This window comes from Protopterus annectens, chromosome 7.part0 (genome assembly GCF_019279795.1).
Source record: "Protopterus annectens isolate FY-2018-M chromosome 7.part0, PAN1.0, whole genome shotgun sequence".
In the NCBI taxonomy this organism is placed as follows: domain Eukaryota; kingdom Metazoa; phylum Chordata; order Ceratodontiformes; family Protopteridae; genus Protopterus; species Protopterus annectens.
The window spans coordinates 558228008-558253836 of NC_056739.1; the positions used below are offsets into that span (position 1 = coordinate 558228008).

At 38.8% G+C, this 25829-nt stretch overlaps 2 protein-coding genes across 2 annotated transcripts in view; one reads left to right on the plus strand and one right to left on the minus strand.

Annotated features, from left to right (window-relative positions):
* The window catches only part of LOC122806592 (basement membrane-specific heparan sulfate proteoglycan core protein-like), a 1657353-nt gene that overhangs the window by 1631014 nt on the left and 510 nt on the right, over nt 1-25829 (minus strand). The gene's annotated exons all lie outside the window — the stretch shown is intronic.
* Nucleotides 7062-25829, plus strand: part of LOC122806052 (membrane cofactor protein-like) — a 700904-nt gene continuing 682136 nt past the window's right edge. The window contains exon 1 of the mRNA XM_044076293.1: nt 7062-7620. Coding sequence (XP_043932228.1) covers nt 7551-7620 — 70 coding nt within the window. The 5' untranslated portion in view covers nt 7062-7550. The remainder of the gene's footprint in view (nt 7621-25829) is intronic.

The following is a 25829-nucleotide window of genomic DNA, read 5'->3' on the forward strand; positions in this document are numbered from 1 at the left end:
AAAAGATGCCACTCTGGTGGTCATGTTCCACGGACATATGATGTACAACAACAGGTGTTGGCTGTTGCACAGTGGTGTACATTCCCATGTGTGGGGTGGCTCACTGGTCAGCCGTGGTGGGGCCGCAGGGTCCCTCATCACATACTCCAAGACTAGCTACGTAAACATGACTGCCACACATTCCGGGGTGTACCACCAGGCATTATAGTGGTATGTCAGTATTCGATGGCAACACCCACATCTGCTGTCACATACAACAGTCACTCAGGAACATTGCAGACCCAGGTATTGTTGGCAACATGCTGGAGGATGGATTCAATGCTGACAGTACACCCTCTCACTCACTACAGGGCCGCAATCCATACATGAACATTGTGGTGTCCCTGTGGTCACACCTACACAGTACTGACCTACACTCTATGTGTCCTGGGACACTGGCCCCATGTCACCTTCCAACATCCCAGGCTGTGATGTCCACCAACCTCTGAATTACTTGTCTCCCCACTAGGCCACCATATTCAGTAATAGCCTTGTTTCAGACATTGTAGACCCTGAATGGCACACAGCAGCATTTATCACACTACACACAGGTGGCACTGCATTGCACGAGTGGGACTATAGTCCTACACACCTGACTGGACTGTTCTGCGTGGCTATGGGGCACATCGTCAAGGGCGTCATTCTCAGAGGCATTGTTGGTCTCCGTCCTCTGCTGCCACCTGGGTTGGGCTTGTTAAGGCCAGAGCATGGCCCCTACACATGGTGGACTCCTTTCATACAGTTACCAGGGCAGTTGCTGATGGTACGGAGTCCACACATCCTACATTGTCCTCTCATTGCCTTTCAGCACCATTCCCCATTCTGGTATTGACAACATACACATCCACCTGCACATCGTACCCTGTGTCTCAGGATGTTATGCTATGTGGCTCATGGACAGGACACACAGTGAGGCCAGCATACCATAGTACCTACTACATGTCAGGTACTTTGGCATACCACAGTCCTCAGTCATAGGGCCCCTCATGTTAAGTATATGCTTCCCTGCAGAACAGGCTGGCACAGGGGACTTTCCCTGCCTAGCTTTAGAACCCCTGCATACCAAGTGCCATGATTGCTCCACCAGCTGATACTGACTCCAACCATACGGGTGTCGCTGTGACAGATACATAATATGACTATCATGGCATCAAGCTGCATGACACAAGGTGCATGCACATCACCTTTGCATTACACCATTCACCCACTTACTATCACATGGATGGTAGTCCCCTATATACATATCACATTGTACATGTTTGCAGTACACACATATGTCGCACCCACTCCTGTGGTTACCGTATTGCCACTGTGGCGTGGATATCCTCCTATGTGGCCACACCTATCTGTACTGGGTGTGTAACTGGTACATAGGCACCCATTGTACCTCTGAACTCAAGGCATCTACACACATTCAAGGGTACACCACCCCATTTAGGGTGTACCTTACACAACAGCTACAGCTTTACATGCCGCAACATTAACATGCCATGACGTTTACTGAGCTCTGACAGTTTAAATATGCGGCTGCACTACGGACACTACATCTGTACACATTTGCATACTACATACTCAGGGGAGACCTCTGCTGATCAGACAGGGCCCATGTCCACAACATTATTGATGGATATACTCCTCATACGCAACATAAGCAGAGGCCACTGTGAGCAACATGCTCATGGATATGTGCACACATGCCACAATGAGTGGGATGTGCTTCTGGGTTACATTCCCAAACAGGACACTCACCATGCTGTGGAACATACGTCCTCTGTACGTCATGCAGGGACACTCAGTAGCACTGTTCATGTGATACCTCCCTTGGTGGTTGGGAGAAACATGTAGGCCTGGGATCACTGCAGTGGCTGTACTGTGCAGTGGTGCAGGTGACACCTGGCTCTGCTGTTCACAGGACACTACCCTGGAGAGGTGCCACTAGTGTGAACACTGTAGTTGTGCTTACACATGGACTTGACAGACTGCATAGTACCCCACTATGCACCTGTGCAGCTATTACATGTCCTTTGTGCATGGTTACTTGGTAGCCCTTCCATTTAGATTAGCTATTATGCTATTACTATGTCCCATACCTACAGGCCATATGCATCCTGTTATTGTACATACCAATAGACGATACCTGTGGTATGCATGATATGCCTGTTATGCTGTGTAGAATATCTGTCATATCTACCTATAATACTATACATTACACATATTTCACATAGTATCCCATAATGCAAAACATACTTGCTCAGCGGGACCACCTTACATATGTCATTAACGTTATTTACCCATACACATGCATGCTGTGACAGTATATCAACATATACTATCCCCTGCTATGGCACGTCCTTGTTGGACATACCCTACCACTGACAGCGGGTTGTATGGCATCGTTCTGTTTAATGGCCTCATGTAGCATCCCTTCTGGTGTCTGTGCTGTGTACCTTGTGTCCCACTGCTGGACGCACAGATTCTACAAGCGTTAGTATGCTCAGCAAGACATCACTACATCAATACCTTTCCCCACTTTATGCATTGTGGACACGTTTAATTAATGCAAACCAGGCTATACATGCAGTAATACTAATTAATACAGATCATGCTATACATAACCTTACATATCGGGCGTTCTACATACCTTGTTGTCATTACGGCATTTTGTTTCTTTCTCTCTCACAGTGTTTCAACTGTTTTTCAGTATGAGCATACAGTTTGAATGTCTGGCAAGTCATCCTTATATACGTCGATACCTGAAACATGTGGATTCTTCCCGCCAATTGGTGTTCCTGAGTGACTAATTACTTGCATATCAGCTGTGCAGCTACTCCATTCGCCAATTACGCAGTGACAGTGGGGTATAATTGGATTCTCCACTTGGGCATTGCCTATTTGCCCTACCTTCGGGGAGACGGTCTGTATTGTGTTTTGTTATGAGTAACTGCAACTGCTATGCATGGAGACAAGTACAGTTTGGATTCATGTCCCCCATGGATTGTGTGTGACAGGTAGAGTATATGGTTCAACATGTGGGTGTACCTGTCATCCCGACGTCTGTTAATGGAGTATTGCAATCAATACCTGTAACATGGCTGTTTGTTCCATTATACAACGCCTGCAATTTTGCATGTCGCCTTTAATTGTGTCTCTCACACGGTATGTTAAGGGTTCTGCAGATGTAATTGACTGACTGGATGTTTATGCTGCTATTACAGTTTGTATTGCTTTAGTTTCTAGTGTGGGGGATGTCGGTGGTTGTACGTAACATATACTGTTTGTGGGCCTTGCATTTCTATATAATCCATATATATGTGTGTGGGCTCCGTCCCTGATTAGAGAGCTAACAGTTAGTAGACTTATGTTACGGGATTGTACGTTGGGCCATTGTTAATTGGTTTCTATATCATCTGCAGGTGAGCTTGCTACTTGTATACCTCCGTAATTGCAGCAATATATCAGGGGATATGTGTAGGTGACAGCTATCCCATGTATTTCTGTCCCAGATATTTGCAGTCATTGTGGTTGTGTTGTTAAAAGAGCCTGTTTGCCATGGGTTGACACCTTATCATATGGTCATTGTTGGACACTTGTGGGACACAAAGCAGTGTTTACAGGCCAACACGTAGCCACGGTCAGTACACAGGTAGCACATACTTTTATCCTCACTACATACCTATTGTTGTGACTTTGGATACTTATCATATTGCATGTAACATTTAAGTTTCTTACATACAGGCATAACTATTAAATATGACTGTTACATTATATATGGGACATATTTATGACCTACCATCTCGGACATTTGCCCTTTGTACTGTTTTATGTCAGGACACACCTGCCCAGGGTGGGGATGTCCCTCCTACTGTGGTACAGGTAGTAACCGTATGCCTATGGCTAGCTATACCCACACCTACCATACTGGTCTGCCTCTAACTTGGCACCAACATACACATGTTGCGGACACACACACACAGTACAGTCACACAGAAACGCACACGGCACCCTCAACGCACACTTACACAGACTACGGCACTCACAGACACAGTTGAACACAGTACCTACGTGGACCGCGACACCGTCAGTGGTGACTAACCGTCCCTTCATATCATCATACTATTACTCGCAGATGTACTGTTCCGGTACTGTGTTCTATCGGTCTTTCAGCCTCGTGGTTACGCATGTCGGTATGTTACACATTCCATGGTTGGCGGTATCCTTTTTATTTGTACCTCCAAGATGTTATGAATGTCGTTGAACTATCTATCATATTTGCAGATATCGCTGAATCCATCTATATCACCATATATCCCTCTATTGCCCTTTCTATCTGTATTATATATATGCATATGTGTACATATATATATATATATATATATATATATATATATATATATATATATATATATATATATATATATATATATATATATATATATATATATATATATATATCTATATATATATATCTATATCTGGCGGGGAACGTGACAGGCACACAGCACCACCATATGCTGTAAGACTCATGTACTGTTCAGGTGTTGGCATTCCATGTTGCACTGACTGTTGTGTTTACAATGTTTGAGGGCTGCCTATGTAGGAGTCACACATTGAGCCACCTATACATTACAATTTACAGGTGGTCATGTTTGTGTGCCATCCATTTTACTGTGTGTGCAGGTGGAGAGGTGTCAGTCCGTAGGGGCCGACATGGTCAGTGTATGTGCTATACGTTCCCTCTTTGCCAAGGCGTAGGCATATTGGGCACGCCTCCGTCTGCCTACTGGGGCTGGCACAGTGTGTTCATGGTCTGAATCCCTCTGTGCCTGTACTGGCCTTGGCAATTGCGGTGGGCTATGAGGGCCTCCACCATTTTGTCCCTGCTGCAGCTGCTTCCGCAGGATCATATTATGCAGCATGGCACATACTATGACGATGTGGGCACACGTGTCTGGAGAGTACTGCAAGGCTCCACCAGATGTATCCAAGTACCGGAACCGTGATTTCAGCATCCCGAACACACGCTCTATGATGATTCTGGTTTTTGCGTGTGCCTCATTATGGCGTTCTTGCATGGGTGTGTGTGCATTTCTGATGGGAGTCATCATCCATGGCTCCAGTGCATAGCCAGCATCCCCCACGAGATGGCCATGTGGAATGTCCCCCCTGACAAATACCTGATACAGCTGTGAGGCATGCCAGATATGGGAGTCATGGTAGCTTCCAGGGCTGCCAGCACACACATCCATGATAATGCCCTGGGCATTGCACAAGACCTGGCAGTTGATGGAGTGGAATCCCTTGCGGTTTATGTAGTGCATAACCTGCTCACCGGGTGGAGACTTGATTTGTATGTGTGTGCAGTCTATCGCACCCAGTACCTCCGGGTATTGTGCCACACGGTGGAAGTGACGCATATTGCTGGCCAACTCCTCCTGAGTTCTGGGGAAGTATGTCTGCTCATTGGCATGTGGTAACATGGCATCCAGGAACTGGTGTAGTACCCTGGATGCTGATGCCTGTGAGATACCCATTATATCTCCAGTTGGCCTTTGAAAGGTACCTGTGGCCAGTATTCACAGGCTTACACATACCTTCGTGTCCACTGGTATGGGTTCCCCTCTGTTGTTTCTGGTTCTCAGGTGTGGCCGGCACAGCTCCACTATTTGCTGTAAGATGTCCCTGTCCACCCTGTAATGCTCTACTATCTCCAGGTCATGTAGCCCCTGGTAGGTTACCCTTGATCTGAACACTCTCCTTCTCCTCCAAGGCCTGCGGTGGTTGTCGGCATCATCCTCCACAACACCATCAGTCTCTAACACATGCTGATGAATCACAGCTATGGCAGCTATCCATAAAAATAAAACAAAGCTCATCCGTCCATATTCAAATGCAACTTGGATCTAAGGATGGGTAATAGAAAATGTACTCCAGTTGCCCCTCATGCCACTAATGGATACAGGCAGTTCCTAAATGCTACATCCCTTACATGGGTCCCCTAAAATTATCTATGATATGATCACAGTTATGCTCACTAGGGCTAATATACAATTATCAGCCATGGGATAGGTAAGACCAATCAGAAAATGTGAATTCAAACACCAAAAGTGAATTGGCTAAGCTTAAAATATCCTCCAAGTTGAAAAGTTGAACCTATGTTGTGGTACTAAATAGTTATAAAAAATTGCCCATTTTAGATCACTAAGTGCCCCTTTCACCCTCTGCACCCCCCCCCCCCATCTTCAAAAGCTTCCAATGCCTATGGGGATTAAGTTTACTTCTTGTGAGTCACTGAGCTCTGGAACTACCTCAGACGTCATTGGGCATGCAATGTTTGTGTTTCATTGCCAAAGTGGCCGGCTTTCTTTTAGTTATTTGCAGTTGTATTATCTCATTTATTGTGATAGTCAGATTTATACGTAACCATAGTTTCTTTCAATTCATATGTGGAGGTGTTAGCTTGTCTATGTCTTTATTTCTTTGTTCCTGGTTAGATGTTTATCTGCTGTGATATGCAGTGTCTGTATGAGTGTGTGGCATAACAGGTATTATACTGTATCACTTGGAAAATGTTGCCTGTGCCAGTCTCACCTGCGCCCATTCTGAAAACAAGCTGTTAAGTGCTTGGTACACTTTTCTGGTTCCTGGACAAAAAAAAAAAAAATCAGTAAATAACTAAACTGTGCTTGAGTCATATTAATAGCAACACTAGATTACTTGTGTAAATAATTATTGAGAAAAAAAGTATATATATATATATATATATATATATATATATATATATATATATATACATATAACCAGCAAGGACTGCTATGCTGATTCCAAAAGATGCTGACAGGTGTCTACATGTGTTTACATGTTATACCATGCTTTCTTTATAGTTAGACCCATATACATAAATGGAAATAAACATCCTTGACGAAATCCGTTTTACGTTGACTATCAGGAGTCATACATTTTAGCTTAACTCTCTCTGGATATTAAAGTTTTTCCTCTATCCCTCCTAAAACTGGCAATTTTGAAAGAAAAAGTGGTGGATAACACTTAATGAATATTGACTAAAATGAGTTAATAGACTTCTTTTCTTCAAAAATGCATATCAATTCAAGTTCTCTTATCCTGTCAACTTCTCCAGGTTATCAGTAATACTATTTTAAAATCAAGTTTCCTTGGAGTGGTCTCTTGGCACTCAGAAAGCGAAAGGTTGAGAGCTATGTGTTTTTAATTCGTATTCCAGAAACAATTCCGTTCCAAGCTGATAGGATGGTATGTATAGTGTGCTGTGGAGAGGGGTATCTTAGCAAGCCCTGAAAACTGGGTGGCGTCTAATTTATACCTCTCGCCAGCAACAGACAAACAGCACAGGACTAAGTCGTGGAAAAGCAACGAGCGGTCTGCTAATGCAGCGCGAGCTGTAGCCCGGGAAGTTTACTGACACTGCTGGGTGGCGGCAACGTGGGTGAGGCGGCTCTCGGGATTTCCTACGTCCCGCTGTGCAGGGACGGACAAAGATGGTACGCTGGAGGAGCTCCTTTTGTTGTATTCTGCTGCTAAGCAGTATTGCGGGCTCACAGGAATTTGGTAAGATTTATATTTTCGTTCAGTACCCCCTATGAACAGCCCCAGTCCCATTCCCCTAACTAAATGGAAGGGAAGGAAGACTTAGTCAAGTTCCGGAGAGGATTAATACAGACATATGTACACACGTATCATAAAACTTGAGTTTTCTTCTGTTTGGTCAGAAGGTAGAGCATTGAAAATTATTCTTGTAACTGTGGCTTTACAGGTGCCTGGAGCTCGAAATTGGGGGATGGGATTCTTTTTTTAACACTTGACGTAGATTATCTGTTCTGTCCCAGATGAGATGATCGAGAGTTCTCTCTCAGCTTTGTTTTCATATATATTAGATCTTTACATGAGAAACTGCCTTGTATCCCCAAGTCTGCTTTGAGGAGCCGTCTTGTTTTCGCTTTGGTTGTCAAACAGGAGTGTTAGTGTACTGTACTTAATATGTGTTTTCCGTAATGAGGATGAGAAGGAACAATGGGAAACAAGACATAGTTTTGGAGCTCAGATTAAAAAAAAAAGATTTAACATGGAGTTGAAAAGTTTCTTTAATTTATAAAAGCAAACACATTTGAAAATGTAATTTTTTTATCACTTATTTTAAAGTGACTATTTATTAACTGTATAGGATAGGGGTGAATGGTCCGTTACATTTTACAGAACTTAAGCCTTCGGCTTGTGCCCTTTCCAGGGGTAGACAGGCTGCATCTATCTGCTACCATAGAGTCTTAGAGAACTGGTAAAAATGTAGATACTTTGCTTCTTCAAAAGAAAAATATGATTTTTGCAAACGGTAATAGAAGAGCATTTTTCAGGTTTTACAGTTAGTGCCTGAAGGACGAAGAAGTATAACCTGGTAATGTTGTTTGCAGAATATGCTTTGCAGTTGTTAGTTATCTCTGAGTTGGAGATGTATTATGTTATATGTTTTGTTTTAGGTGTGGGTGTGTTTTAAAAGAATAACTTGTTATATTACACTAGTTTAATTGTACTATGTGAAGTAAATGTTAAGTATGTAGGGATTTTGTAAGATGATCAGTGTTTTTAATTAAGTTGTGACTTCAGATGGTCTATTGAGATCAGTGTACTACCCCAATAAATAAACTAACTACATAAATAAATGGTGCTTGCTGCTAGATTGCTTCTTGCTAACAAATAATTTTTTTTTAAAATTGGGATACAGTATATCTTGCTGAGGACAGGTACTTGATATACACACACACAGATATGCAAATGGTACACAGAAACACACAGAATACACTAGCAGTAATATTGCACACGTAGCTACACACACACACACACACACACACACACACACACACACACACACACACACAAAATGGTGAAACTTGGAGTTTTCCTAACCTTGTGATTTTGCAGTACCTGTGTTCTAGTAGCTCATTAGTTGATTCCCAGTTCTTAAAGCATCTTATTTTTTAATTAATGTTGATCGAACAGTAGCATAGATTGTATGTATGCATTTATATAAATCTTCACATAAATAGCATTTTGTGGGTGTCTGTCTGTCTGCTTGTTCATAATCTTCACATAAATAGCACTTTGTGGGTGTCTGTCTGCTTTTTCATGGGCACATTCATAGTATCATATTGTAAAGTGCTGACACGTTTCGTGTATCAAAAAAATGGTGTCTCTTGAACAGGTACATAGATTTTTGTATAAAATTGATATCAAAACATTACAGTTCTCTCCTAAATTATTACATTTGTACTAGGCAATAGTAGAAAAAATAATCTGTTTCACATAACTAAATCTCTTAATGCTGGGCTTCATCAGTTTGGCTTTATCCAAGGAAGGCCCTGCTTCTTAAACCTCATACATGTGTCTGAAATGGTGAAAGCAGTGGATATGGGTTATGAAGCACCTGCAGCATGTCTGGACCTGGGTAAGGCCTTTGACCCTATTACCCATGCAAACATTATTGACAGACTTTTAAATCTGAATGTAAATCATTATATTGTGTGGCAGGCACCTAACTGGTTGTCTATAAAAACATGGTGTTACAGTTGCAGGTGCCACTTCTGAAAGCAAAATAAAGTTATCAGTAATGTAACACAGGGCACGAGGCACAGGGCTAGCCTCTGTCTTGTGTGACATGTTTAGCACAAGTAAAACCAGCTGCAAAATGAAATCATGTGACAGAAAACAAATTAAAAATTAAAGACATATACATATAAATTAAAAGATGTGTAGATACACAGTATAAAATATTTACTTTACACTGTCAGTTTAAAACCTGTGTTAGTTAAGCTACGTAATATTGTAAAGTAAATATTTTATACTGTGTATCTACACATCTTTTAATTTATATGTATATATTTTTAATTTGTTTTCTGTCACATGATTTCATTTGGCTGCTGGTCATGTGATTTTAGATCTGTATTTAAGCTTCTAGAGTTTAGTGTTTGAATGTATTAGTATTGAAGAAGGCTCTGCTTTTTATTAAACTGGTTTTCTCTGCAAGTTTTCTCTTTTGTGTGACATGTTTCACAGACCTTTAGGCCAATACTGTGCCCTGTGATACACTACCAGTAACTTTATGCATATCTTATCAAATTTTGCAAATGACTGTAGATTGGGTGTTGTAACTCTTCATCTTCCACTGATTCGCAATTGCTTCAACATGGAGTAGATAATGTGAACAGTTAATGCAAGGGCAGGGGTCTCAAATTAAATGTGAAAAAAATGTGCATGGTTCATTTAGGTTAACAAAACATTTTCATATACTGTATAGGTGACACATCCTTTCAGTCAGATGCTATCACAAGAGATTTTGACACTGTTGTTGATAATTCTTTATTGTTTGGCCATCATGTTTCCATGGTAGTTGGGAAAGCTTTCTGTATGGCTTAATTTCCAAAGGTAACTCCAGTAAATCCAAAGTCTTAATTCCCCTTTACTGATATATCACCTGACCCAATTTTGAATGTAATGCACCTTTTGACATGTATTGGTGTAAACATATCACTCGGAGATTTATAACTAAACCAGTATTTTTGAGGCTACTGATCTTTTCTCAGGACTGCCAACCCCCTCTTTGTACTCGCTCTTGTAAACACTTTCATGGAAACCTTTGTCTAATGTTTTGAGCCATGAAAGATGCAAAGTTTTTGACCTCCTATTCCTTTGCAGAACAATTTGATACCTCAATTACAGGGATAAACATGTCACATTGGAGTGTTATATTCATATCTCTACCTAGCCCCACCTCTGAAACAAATTTCCGTGACATGTCATGCAGGGTAGCACCCTTGCTATCTTCTTAGTAAACCTAGATAATTGGATTGGTGGCTTCACATTTTCTCTTGTCTTGTCTTCCTTGGGGTTAGAGGGAATTTATGAATATGGGTTTTGGCAAGGCTTGTAATAGGTTCATAGGTTCATACTAGGCTATCTGCCCTAGGGCATTTATAAGCCTAGCCAGAGTGTGTGTGGCTTTCATCACCCCTTAGGATGAGAATACTATACCCATTAGTTTGCTGTGCCTCTGTCCAGCAGTGATACAGAGATGATTCATCTCCCATCCACTCGTCAAGATTTCTCTTGAACAGAGTCAGTGAGGGGCTCTGCCTCACATGGACTGGGATTCTGTTCCATAGTGTAGTGATTTTCAGATTGATTTCCTAGTATTTAACTGTGAACCATGAATAAACTGTGAGACTAAGTTTGGTTTAAAAACACTTGTACAACATTGCAGGTGTGCATGGATGAATCATTTCTGTATTTTATTGACAATGCGTTCAAATTTGTGAGTTTCAAGCTAAGTTCAGGCTACTGAGGTTTAGTGTATCCAAAATAAGAGGCTGAACAACACGTGTCCTGTATTTAGCCAGACTGTGAACTGGAGTGGAATTTAAATCGGCTGGCATAAGTTTCAGTAGATGCCAAGGAGAATTTTATTAACCCCCCCAACTTGGGCAGCTGTGACCTCCATGTATTGTTTCATCATCAGAATAACAACTCAGGAGTACAGCTCCTATCCAGACTTCTTCTCATTTCTGGAACATAAAAATGTATGCTTGCTGTCTGGATACAATGTAGCACACCTGATCATGAGTATGAATGTTGCTGATTCACTGCTGCTAAGTTATATGTAATTAATTCTTCATTGTGCTTGATCCCAGAAAACAAAACCCCAGGCTCTGCGCTTGGCAGTGTTTAGCAAACTGCCATATCATCCTGACTCTGCAACTGTGTTTCAGCCTGTTGTAAAACTACATGGCTGGTTATATGCCGTAAACAGAGATAAAATTATATTGTGTATAGATAGTATATTGTCATTTCTTGGAATTAATTTAACTAGAGCAGACTGTGAACCCCATAGATGTATACAGCTGCCTGTGAGTGGGTATATTATATATATTGTGGGTTGAACTTTTGGTCAAGTTGTATATGGTCATCTTCTAAAAGACGAAATGTCACATAGTGTACTTTGAAATAATTAGTTTCCACTAAATTCTATTAGTGTCAATGCTAATTTTTCAGAAGAGTAGACATAGCTGAAATGACCTGTCTTTTGCAACTGTGATCTCTTTTCTGTAATATTCGTTTCATGTAATTTGTTAATTTAAGCAAAAATATATTAATATTTTGTTGCATTATGTTGCTTCATTAAATAGAAGTCCACTTTTCCATAAGAAGCAGTATACAGATTACAGTGAATAGCATTGAAAAATGCATTGTTGTTAGAAGTTTTGATTTTCTGACAGGACTGTGCGGTTACTTGTATTTTTATGTTAAGCCTGCTATTTGCTCTGTTTTATGCTACAGCTTTCCTTTCATTTAAAATGTACTTGAAGTAGAAGAAAGACTAAAAATTACTGTGTTCTTTGGCTAACATTGTCCATTGGAGTACATCATCTGAACACTTTATTCTCACTGTTGTGTAAGCAAATAATAAAAGTCAAAAGTCAGTGTTCGCAGCATGGTCAGTGTTATAGCATGGTCAGAGTCTGAAATTAGAAATGCCTTTGTAGTGAAATGGTAGGGAAAAAATGCATTATGGAAAAAAGCAGTTGGATAGCTAAAGTCAACATGTTAAGAGGAAGTAAACACTATCCAAATATATCTGTAATCCCCCCCCCCCCCCCCCCGTCAGGACTCCTATTCTTGGACTCTGCTGATTCTGATACCATCTTTCTCTTGCTGGATTATAATGCATCCTCAGAATTAATATACAGAGAGTTTAGAAGTGAACATGGAGAGCATGGCTTTCCCCCATGGGGGAGGGTGCAGGAGACTGTAGCACCCCCCCCCCGCCACAGATTTTTCTGTTGTTTGAAGCTTTTGTTTTTCTATGTTAATTGAAAAGTGTCAAAACTCCACAGCAGTGCAGAAAAGAAAGCCAGTAAAAATCCATAAACCTGTAGGCAAAGACAAAGCCAAGTCAAACCAATATGGTATCAAGTTTAATATAAAGTATCCACACCAAATAAGCGCTTTCATTTCGCCCACGGAAACTTCATCAGAATGGTGTACTGTCACAAACAAACTGTTAAAATAATCAAAACCTGAATGTGAGTGGCTGTAAGTTAATTACACAATGTTTGAAAATTTCAAGAAATGTTTACATATACATTGTCTCCTTTAAAGGGAAGTTTTTTCTTTTGTATATACACATATATATTTTTTTATTTCTTTAGTCTATCTTATTTTTATTTTATTTTCATTGATGTTTTATTACTGAGTTAAAGTAACACAGAGTTTAACTTATTTTAGTTAAATTTAACTAATTTATAAAGATAACTTGGTGTGACGTGTTTTCCAGCTAATATGAGCACCATGTGACTGAGCTTATTATTTAAATAATGTTGTTTGAAACTTTGAATAATTTTTCTGAGGAAGTTGCTGTATATCAGCAACGAAAAGCGCTTCAAATAAACGTAGTTGTTTTATATTATATGCACGGCGTTTGGGCTTAATTTCTTTACTCGGAGCTTTTACTGGATATATTTTTCCGAGGTTTGGTCTGTTCTTATTCTCCAGTCACTTTTCCCTACAACCTTTAGTCCAATAATGGGCTGAAAAAAAAAAGATAATTAAGTAAAGAAGCTGACTTATTATTTTCTTCAAGGATTAATGTTAAAGTCTGACAACATAGTAGTTACCATAGAGGTGAATAATATAAAATGCCTATGAAGGAACAAATCATATCGGGAATGACTGCCTTCTTCCCAACTCCTCCCCCCAAAAAAGATAGTGATTTTCAGTGAGCCCAGATGGTGCTAAATTGGGGTGAAAGGACAAATGAGCATATCCATATATTTCAAGTTGCTGATGTCATACATCTGCACAGTATGCCTCCTCAGCACTGTCCCCAAAGGCAGACACCTTCTGTCTACCCCTCTGAAGTCAAACTAGCATGAAAATAAAAGAAGGAATTGAGCCAACAACATATTTCAACAAGTTGTTGTCAGCTGTATATATGCAACAAGTCTCCTTTTCCCTACACCCAGAACATATTCACCTGTACGCACATCTGATCTAATTTGTGGAAAAAGTGAACACCCCCCCCCACCAATACTGAAAGTAATTTATTCCACCTCATTGTTCCTACACAGTACACTTGGCCTAGGCAAGCTGTAACATCATTCTCTACACGTACGAGGTGTAATTTTGAGGAAAGTTAATAAAATAATGATCACAAAGTCCCTTGCTAACACATAAGGTTTAAGTGACATTCTACACACATTTAAGAAATAATGGCCACTGTATCCTCAGCCCCAGCACAAACTATGGCAGTCTCTCTGCCCACTTCTGACTTGGATCACTTTTAGACTAGCTGAGGCTCATGGCTGAAAATTGGACTAAGTCACTTATACAGCCATGAATGATAGCCCCTAGAAGCTTTGAGGTTCTAGATATTCTCTGATTCAGTTTCTTCCTTATTTTTTCACCATCCAGGATATTTATGTATGCACCTCTCCAATATTATATTTACACCCTTTTTTTTGCACTGCCCCTGACGAGCCAAATCTGTCAATGTACACACACACACACACACACACACACACACACACACACACACACACACACACACACACACACACACACACACACACACACACACCATGCTTTCTATGCAAATTGAAAGATCATCAGTTTATCTATAGCATGAATTTCTTTCAGGTGTTGGAGAAAACGAGAACAACTGAATAAACTATAGCATGTCTTTTGTATGTTGGAGAAAATGAGAACACTTGAACAAAACCCACAAAGTGACAGGGAGGACATGCAGATGCCACACAATTGAAGCCACAGCTAAGAACTCAGGGAGACAAGAGTTGTCAGATGGCAACACTACTCACTATACCAATGTTTTCCTTTCCCACACATCTTATCCAGACCACCAAAAATGCCACTTATTGTATGCAGTAGTGATGTCTGATAGTGGTGTTGCAGAAGAAATTGTGATAAACTTGTTCTTGTATACACTTCAAACCACACACACACACACACACACGCGCACATGCACACATGCACACAAATGTACATCCCAGCAATGACTGTTTTTACATTGCATTTGAATCCACCCATCACCCTTTTTCCTCCATGTTTTGCACATGGGGTTGGGGTGTTCTATCAAAAATGACTGTCATCTAGGGACAATGTCCACGCTGCCAGATGGATAGCCTTGCTGCAGGTGCATCCACTTAATGCCAGTTTAGACTGTCTAACCTGCCCATTGCACATCTTTGGAATGTATAAGGAAAACAGAGCACCCAGAGAAAACCCAAATGCACACAGAGGTAATATACAGATGCAGCACAGAGGACACCCCAGCTGTGACTCAAACTTGAATACAGATAGGAAATTCAAGGAATAAGTAAATACCTTAGGAAGCATACTTCAGAAATGTATTGGCTCTCAGAATGATTCAAAAAACCTGTCAAATATTCACCATAACTGGCTTTCCTGACAGAAACCTTGATTTCTGGATTTCTTGACAGACCTTGATTTCCTGATTGTCAAGAAAAGTTACTGACAGGTGGCATCCCTAAATGGCATCCTCAATTAATATATAGTAAGTGAGAAGTGAGTGTGGAAAGCACTGCCATCAGTGAGTATAATTCCCCCTTCAGCATGTACCTAACCAGACATATGCAACAGTTTGAATGCTCGTAAAGGTTCCTTACCAGGAGAATCCATGATATAAAAACATTGTCCAATACAGATCGCCTTAAAGCCCTATCTATATACTCTGTGTCCTACAGGTTACTAAGAGGTGATCTGTTCCTGGCATGCAAGGCATGATCATCATCAGATTGAGTTCTGATGGACCTTTTGCACATCTGCAAAATGAACAGCATTAGCTCCGCTAGATCTAAGATTTAAATTTTGTTTGTGACATAAATAAGACATGTTAGCAATACAGATATGTCTCAGAGGATCCCCATGTTCTGGGATAGACTCCCCATCCCTGTGAAGCAGAGTCCATCTCTAACCCTTTTTAAGTGTAACCTTGACCAATGGATGGGAAATTGGAAATTCATCTCCAGTCTGCCCCTCCCCCCCATGTCTCTAATCGACAGAGGCAAACAATAATGCCCAAGCTAAAATACCCCCCATAGCCTCTAGAAACTTTCTAACTCATGTAGCCCCCACTAATAAATGCCCATGATGATAAATAGGGACACAGCTGTGTTGGATTGCATGGCTAGGCTTATAAAGGCCTTAGTGGTCGTTAGCATATTGTGTAGCTATGAAACTGTAATTATAACATCTAAATTATGCAGTCACATTTTGTGAATAAGTATAACCAATATATTTGAAGATTTAAGATGAACAGTGATTATAACAAGTATATCTACAGGTGTCTGAGGTGAAAGTCCTTGAGCTTCAGTAGCCTGAAGCACAACAGGCTAAAGAACATAAAACTGATTGCTGTTTTCCATTGAAAATTATTACCAGTATGATTTCTAAGTGTGCATCGGCAGTCATTACCTTCTTTTTCTCCCATATTTGAGTTGGTGTGACCATGGAGTTGGTATAAACAAGTTTGGGATATGGGACCTACTCTCAAATTGGGGTGTGCAGAGCGGCTTTTCCTCTTGCAAAAAAAAAACTGAAATTTACTTTTTAATTCTTCTGTGTTTTGGACATTTTTTAGCATTTCAGATGCTTTAGATTTTGCCATTTGGTGTTCTGAAGTATGACCATTACAACCTCATAATGATGCAGTCACAGAAATATATGTCAGCAAGAATGGGTGAATATACCAATATATACAAAGATTTTGATATTAGTTCTTTAAAAATGTAAATGTTGCATATCTTCAACCTGTACAGAACAAAACACAAAAAGCAGTATTCTTTTAGAGGGGAATTTCTCCATGAAGCCCTCAAACTCTGCATCACTAAATTTGCTTACTTTAAGATTGCACAGCATTGTGTTTTATGAACTTTATTCAGTGAACAGTATTCAGAAGAACAGAAGAAGAGACACCAAAAATAAACCGTTCTTATTTCATCAAAGCACTACTGCACACACTGTGAGACTCCCTTGGGGATTTTGGATGTTGAAACGCTTGAGGTATGAGCAGCTTAATTAGTAATATGCAGAAATTATAATTATGCAGTAATGTCTCTTTACTATTCAAAAACAAGCACACTGATTGCCAGCCCAACCAGCATGCCTGCTGTAAATCGAGCATATGCCAATAGAAAAATGTCCGTCCACTAAAGTATCATTGAGTGGCCAGGCTTTTCTATTGGCATATATTGGAGGACACACCAAAATATTAGAAAAGTCAGGTATGTTCTGCAAAAGTAAAACAGAAACAAACCTGATTTTCCATATATTTTTGTACTATCCCTGTAAATGTGTGTTTTTTAACAATTAAAAAAAAAAATACATAAAACAAGTAGCAACGGAGATTCTGTTTTCTTTATTGCTTCTTCTGCACTGATGTACTGTGCAACTGTGGTAACATGACTCCCATATGTATGCCTAGTACATCAGAATAGCAAAGACCACGTGGAAGGAGACAGGAGTATATTTATGCAATCATATTATTTAAGAAAAGCTAGTCATTTCTTTCTTAAGTAATGTTATTGTATAAAAGCCACAATCCACTCCTGTGTGTGGGTATATCAGGATTTACCCACTGTTGGCTTTGTTTAATCACACATACTTCACCCTTGTGATCAAACCACTTCAGCCATGGGTAATTCCTGATATACCCATGCACAGTCGTGGATTACTTTATTATCAAATATAATTTTAAATTAACTTATTTGATAGTCAGGTAATTGAACTGGATCTTCTTCCCCTTCAGTCATGATCAGGTCACAAGGGCAAGTATCAGTGGTAGTATAGATGGACAGTATAGAAAAGCCAGTCACCCATCATGAAAACCACTTTCAAGCGCAGGTGAAACATGAAAACTTCACAAAAGGCAAAAACCAGAGAACAGGATTGAATCCTAAATCCTGTATCTCTGTGGCAGAGCTACCATAGTACTGAGCATTTAAAGTCAAAGTCATTTAAAATCTAAAGGAAGCACAACTGCAGCATACAGTATTATTCAGCAGTACAACAGCTTCACAACTGCCATTTTAATTACAGATTTCCTATAGGTTTTTGTAATTTGGCAAAGACAGTCATACAAATCCTTTTTAATAAATTTTTTTTGCAAATATAGGTTAACATTAACTACATGTATATCGTGTTTTTTAATGTAAGTTAACATTAACTATGTGTGTATCATGTTTTTTAATCTGTTTTAAATAAGCAGAAAATGACAAAAATTCATTTTTTCACATTTCCTATCAGACATGTGAATACAAAAGTAATATGTCATACAGTTACATACAAATGGTTTTCTGTAAAATAAACTTTTATTTCATATGTATTCTTTTTTTTTACTTAAAACACCAGTACATGTTCTTACTTTTTAACAGATGCTTTGAACATACATCAGAATAAAGGGTATCAGCGTCAAAAGTACAAAATCTTTCCTAGTATGTACAGTACATTATGTCAAGATATTGCATTCAATAAGTACAACTGAACAGAAAAAATAGGTAAATATATATATATCTGTGTGTATATATGTGTGCGTATGTAATATATAGATGAAAAATGTATTATACTACAGAAGGCATGCATATGTACATTGTAGTCATGGCTTTGCCACTTTATTTATGGTGCAAGATATACGTGTTGTCTTGCATACATACAAATATTTTAACAATGGGCATTAATGCCCTTCTAGCCAGCCAATATACCAAAACATTTGTTCCCATAATAAGCATCCAGGCTGTTCTTAAAAATATCTAAATTAGTACTGCTTTAATGTAATTTTGGTAGTCTATTCCATGCATCAGCTACTCACTCAGAGAACCAGTTAGTACACTTCTCATTCCTATAGAATGTTCTTTGTAGGTTGTCTAATGATTCTCTTCTCCTTTTTGATAACCCCAAACATTCCCAGAAGTAGTTGCCCCTAAATGTCCTATATACCTGAATAAGGTCTCCTCTTAACTAGATATATGACACACCGTACAAGTTCAGATATTTTAGTCTTTCATAATAACTTAAATGTTCACATGCATGGATGCCGTTGGTTTACTCATACTTGTTTTCTTATAAGGTTTCCATATTGTTATTCTGTACTCTAAATTTGGGTTTAATGTAACTAACAAATGACAACTTCATCATTTCTGATTTCCTAGACATTATAAATCTTTTTGTACAACCTATAGTTCTATAACTATCATTAACCATTTGGTTGATATGATTAGAAATACTCAAAACTGGATCTACCCATATACCCAGGTCCTTAAATTAATCTACAGTTTCAATCACTGTGTGCTGTATTAAATATTCACTTTTCAGTATATGCCTTTCAAATCTGATATGCTTAGTTTTTGATGTATTTATCAGCATATTATTCTCCTGTGCCCAAATAATCAATTTAGTCAAGTTCTTTTGCAGACATGCCTTATCTGTAACACATGTAATCAGTTTACCTAGTTTCAGGTCATCTGCATATAGACTGTAGAACACCTCCAATAAAAAAAGTTAGGTCTAAAAATACAATCTAAACAAGTAAGGGCCTAGGACAGAGCCATGTGGGTCTCCCTGACTGTAAAACGAATTTCACCTGTCCAATTCATGTATGATACTTGCAATGTCCTATATGTAAGCTGTGGATGGTGCAGTAGTGCAGCAGTAGACTTGTCGCCTCACAGCAAGAGGTTTTCCAGTTCGCTTATCAGCTGGAGTGCCTTCTGTGCAGAGTCTGCATGTCCTCCCTGCATTCATGTGAGTTTCCTCTGGGTGCTCTGGTTTCCTCTCATGTTACAAAGACATGCGTCTGGAGCGTTTCTCCCTGGGCCTCTGCTCAAAATTGGCTTTGTTCCAAGTTGGACTTTCCTGGTAAACAAATGTTAAATAAATAAATGCAGGTATCCATCTTAGAAAGAGTACAGCAGTACCTAGTTCTAATTTATTGATCAGTGTTTTGTGTATGACTGTCAAATGCAGAAGTTAAGTGTCTATATAAATTACTTCACAGCACAATTTGAAATTCATAACTGTTTTTATATTATTATAGAACATCCATTGGTGGTAATAGATGTATTTTCAAAATATGCTTGCTGATGTGTGGTTTCAAGTCCCAACCTTTCTAATTCTGATAATAACTTATCCAATATTATCTTCTCCATTATTTTTCTACAACATGAAAGTAGACTTAAGGGTTTTTATGACTCTGGGCTTGTCCTACCCCCCCCCTTTCCTGTACATGTCTCTAATCTTGAGGAATCTTTCTATATTTATATGACCTAAAATAATAGATATATTGGTACTGTAAGTTCTTACTGAAGTATTCTGCCTCTTCCCTGTACTTTGTTTGGACCCGATTTGCATATTTCTTTTTCAGTATAATCTAATTTGATTTCAGTATCTGACATTGCCTAGGTGCCACTAGGACACCTTATCAGCCTTTTTGCATATATATAATCTGTTGTGTCTGAGAATAAATTTTAGAATCAACACACAGTTTATCAATTTTTATGTTTTTACTCCTTCAACATCTTGTGTATCTGTAAATGGTTTCCTATTATGCTTAGCCTGAAAACTGCTATATCCCTATTCTTAATAACCTGGCCTGTGTCAAAACTTCATGAGGGCCCAATATGTATAGTATGACATTAATTATCACTGAAGTATGTGCATATGCTAGACTTCTTTTATGTTTTGTCCTAATCTCCAGTTTCTTTTCAGAAACTGTGTAGTAAACATCTCATTTGCAAATTCATGCATGCCATCTGTGTAATTAAGCCAGTAATTTCTCCAGCTTGCATGTTGAGCTTGAAAATTTAAATGTCTTCTTAAAAGTCTGTGAATCTCACTGCTGGTCCATTGGTAGCTGTCCGCTGGGAAGCTGAAGTGAAATGCATTATATTATTCTCTTAAGTAGAAGTTTTAAATGAGTTGTGAAGTGTTAATGGGAGGTTTTAAACATATGCAGTGTTTTGAATTGTGGCCCATTGCTGTTCATAATTTGCTCTGGATACTCATTTGTCGTGAATATTCTCCTTAGAACTGCAGTTGTTTTCTCTTTAGCAGTTAGCTCTATTTCAGACCACTTCGGGCCATTTTTGGAGATTGTGTGCATGTTCGTGTATGTGCACATGTGCGTGCGTGTATAAATAACTGTAAGAACCCACTGCTCATTAAGAGGTTTCAAAGTCTGCCTTTATGCACTGTCACTCCCATAGATGTTGCAGTGGTTGGTTGATTGTCTACTGACATCCAAAACATTTCTGTATAATTTCTTTGACTTCTTTCTTTCTTTTTTAACCTTTTTGCCCCTTATGCCTGGCAAAACATTAGACCTTCTGTACTCCTTCAGGCCTAGTCATTTCACCTTGTGTAATAACCATTCCTCCAGGTAGCCATCAAATATGTCACAGTCTTGCCATGCGAGTTTCATCTCAGTAACAGCACTTGGCCATATTACATGTACATGCATGTCCTTAACCCAAGCTGCTGATGCATTCTTTGGTGGGCCCATATCCTGGATCCCTTTACTGATTTATGGGCTTAGTTGTGTCCATCCCTCAAAGGATGGGTAGGACAATGGCACCCACTCACCTCTGTCCAGTTAGTGAGCTCCTCCAACAGCCAGGTGAGTAATATATGCTGAATGGTCTGGTTACCATCAGGGCTTTATCTCTTTGAGCCATGAAACTGCAGCAGTTCTTTTCTCTCATTGCTGCTAATGATTTTATTTCCCAGTGCCATGGTGCTTCTTTTACTTTACAATGTCCCTAACACTCTGAACTGGCCACCCTGGCTCCACACAGTACTCTGCTAGGACACATGAAAAGGTGTTCTTTTCATGCCGCTGAAGCTGTGCATGAATCATCACCACTCTTTGTCTGTTTCTTTACTACCGTCTCTCACACCTTGGATGACATAGGATCATTTTGAGGGTCTCTGTTAGTGTTGGTGACAGTCAGCTGTGCCAGTAAGCAAGTGCTGTACATACATGATGGTTATCAGTGCTGACTATGTTTGACTTTTTTATATGGTAACTTTGACAGGTCACTTGCATTAGTGTTACTTGGTTAGCTCCTTTTATATTCAGGATCCTGTGAATGTGCTGTCTAAATCGGTATTGCTAGTGAAGTTAATCTATCTGTCTTCCTTCTCTAAATTGTCATTCTTATGGTACGAGCCTGAGTATTGAAATTTCATGCAGTGATATGCACTTTGTCCTCTGTGTTGATCTGTATGACAATAAAGTTTACTTTGTCTTTGAAGTCTGGTCGCTGTCATTTGTGAAGTTTCTTTAGTACTTAAAGCCAAAATAATTATAACTTCCCAACATAAATCCACATTCCAACAGGTATGGTTTTCAAAAATGCTAAGACTTTATTAATCAGTCTGGACTTCTTTTTTTTTTTTTTTTAATGTGAGACAGAATTTAAGGGTCTTTCGCCAGTTTCTGCAAACCTGTATAATAAAACAGTGCCATTTGCAAAGGCAAAGCATCTTGTGCTGATCTATATAACTGGGTTGAAATGTCCCATGTGCTGAGCAATAGTCTGTGTACTCTGACACACTTTGTAATAAGGCTTTCAATGGCTGTAACACCACAGAAAAATTAGGCAAAAATCAGTAATGGTAATTTACAACTACAAGGTAGGACTGCAGTTTAACAATATGTTATGTTTAGATGCCTTTAGCATTACTTCCCCTTCATGTGGTGATTTCCAGGGTCCATTTTTGCCCAAACTGTTCCTAGAATGTATTTCCTCTTTAAAAAGACTGTATTTTCCTCAGTAGACTGTGAATGCATGAACAATTAATCTGTCTAGCACACCTATTTAAATCATTCAGAAAGTCTTTGTCATTTTAAGGTAGCACTCCATATCTGAATTCCTGTGGTGCTGCCACATAGCACAAATGCCATTCCAAATGCTCTCTGTATGCCGAGAACCCTTTGTTTGATCAGAGTCAAAATTTGTTTCAACTGTTCATTAAGTTGCATTTTATAGTACGCTTCCATCAGCAAGTGACTGTAAAATGTCACTGTTACACTCATACTCTGACATGCAAAAGTAGTTTTTGTCTGGGTTAGTGGGCCTTGTAGCACTGGTGTCACCGTGACACAAGTCTCTACAGATTCAGACATTTCCTGTCTTTCTTTTTGTCAATATAGGTATTGTGACTGTTGCCCCTTCACTCCATTTAACTTCAAATAAAATCCCTGCACTCTTCATTCTGTGAGATTCTGCCACTGCCTTAGGCTTTAATACAGAGGACATCACACAATTTTTCAGTAAGTTAGGGTGGCAGCTGTTTCCTACCTGTTTTGACTTTATGATCCTTTACTGGGCCCCTTCCACTTATTATTTTGGAGCTTACTAGAATATTGGCAGTTTTCAGCTGGAGCAGCATTCTTCCCTTCTGTTCTACCACTCGTATTATTCTTACAAAGTACCCCTTTGGTTCAGACTTCCTGGCCCACTCTGTTCCCTATAAGAGTGACTGTGTATTGTCGCAAAGGTGCAAGATGAGAAAGTACAGCAAGTGCTCTCTGCCTTTAAACTTCATTTCATCTGTGGGGATTTACTTTCTCCAGTGTATAGATTTGCACCAGAATTTGCATCCTTTTTCAGTGGGCACATCCGTAAACATTTGTTTGTTATCTTGTACAGACATCTTTGACTGTACTGTTTTGTTATATAACTCCATTTTAAGCTTTAGCTCAACAGCTGCTGGAGTAGTCTAAGTATATATTATCATCATTGTCAGACTCTCTGTATAAGTTGCCATGTCAGATCATAGCTTTCACTCTGTGTGACTAGATCTGATCTGTTAGAACCAGAATCAATTTTCAACGTCTACTGTTTTGTGCAAACATTTCCTCAGGTTAGTACCATTTTTTGTCTTCATTTTTATTACATAACCTGTTTTCTTATGCTTTTCCAGCTATAATTTTTTTGCTTACTGCATCTACTGTAATCCTTTTTCTGAATCTCAGTTGCCTGGTCTTTCTGGCCATTTTCCACATTTGAAAATTCATCCTTTTCTGATGGACTCAAAAGATAATTTTTTGCAGTGAGCATTCAGTCACATCTTGCTGCAAGTCAGGAGCATCTTTATCAGTGGTTTCCATTGACATTGCTGTGCTCACAATGTGTTCTAGTGATACTCTTGTTTGAAAATAAAGTAAATAATGCTGTGCTGCTTCATGGTATGTTGTCCTCATTATGCTAATACTTTTAAATGTTTAGCATTATACACAATTTCAGTTTTAACTACCATGACCAGATTAAGCCAGAGAGAATTCTTATGTTTGCATTTTAAATGTTAGGGTATTTTAACATGGAGGTGCATAAACTGTTATTTTTTTATCTTTTTAAAAATACTTAGAGTGTATTTTCTTTTTATTAAAATAAGAAAGTGCTGCCTTTAAAAAATCAGTTGAACTGTCATTCAGTAATTGCCTTTTATTCCTTTACGTATGTCCCTTGTAATAAAATAATTTGAATAAGTAACATATACTTGAATTTTTCCCGTTTTGTAAAAAATATGTTTGATTAACAGCATTTCTGTATATTTATTTCATTAACTAAATAGTTCAACTATGAATTGTAAATTCAGATTGATAGCATATAATTTTTTTAATCAATTTTACTCAAATTACGTTTTGAATGCTTTAATAGAAACATAGTCTTGCTTTATTATTAATATGAGTTTAAAAGGTCTGAATTGACACTTTTGCATATATTTTTTTTATGTTAAGTTTTGTTTTATTGCAAGAAAAAAATAATAATAAAAAGTACTTTGAAAAAAATAAATCACTCTGGTTTCATAAGGTTCATTCTGTTCCAGACATTAGTAATTGTCTTTATGTAATCACCAAATAACTTCTTTCTATACTTCTGAACTGTCCATTTTTATTTCATATTTTAAGCCGTTCCTCATAAAATTTGTGGTTTTCTGGCATACCACTGAGGACTGAAGTTACTAAATAATGACAGACTTTTTAGAGTTTGATAGACTACCTTCAGAAAATATATACTGATGCAAAAACTGCTATTCTAGCAACTTTCTAACCTTGTAAGAGCAATGTGTAAAATCAGTCCTTCATTTTGGGACTTTGCCCCCCCCCCCAATTATTTTTGTCTTTGTCCTGAATTTATATGCTGAGAGGTTGACAAGTATGCTTCTACCCAATATAAATAAACACCAACTGTGATGTTACTCATGGATCCCCATCTCTACACAGGGTTACTACTAGCTTGCTGTAGCAATATCTTTTACTTCAAGAATTGTTTGTTCCCAAGTTGACAGTATACCTCCTTCACACACAAGCTGCTATTATTTTCATCCCCAACAGTTTCTTGTCCAAGTATTTTTTTTCTATATTTCTGTCTATATGTCTATAATATGTGTATATTTGTGTGTGTCTATGAAATATATGTATATGTATCTATATGTGTGGTTATATGTTGTATATACATCGTATGTATACATCGTATGTATAAAACACACACACACACACACACACACACACACACACACACACACACACACACACACACACACACACGTATGTATATCAAAGTCCTTGATGTGACTGCAGGCTCATACCTCGAGATACAGCTTGATGAGACTTAGTTCACTTAGCAAGCAAGTTAATAATAAGGGGGTGTGGGGGCAGACCCCCCTCACAGTGGAAG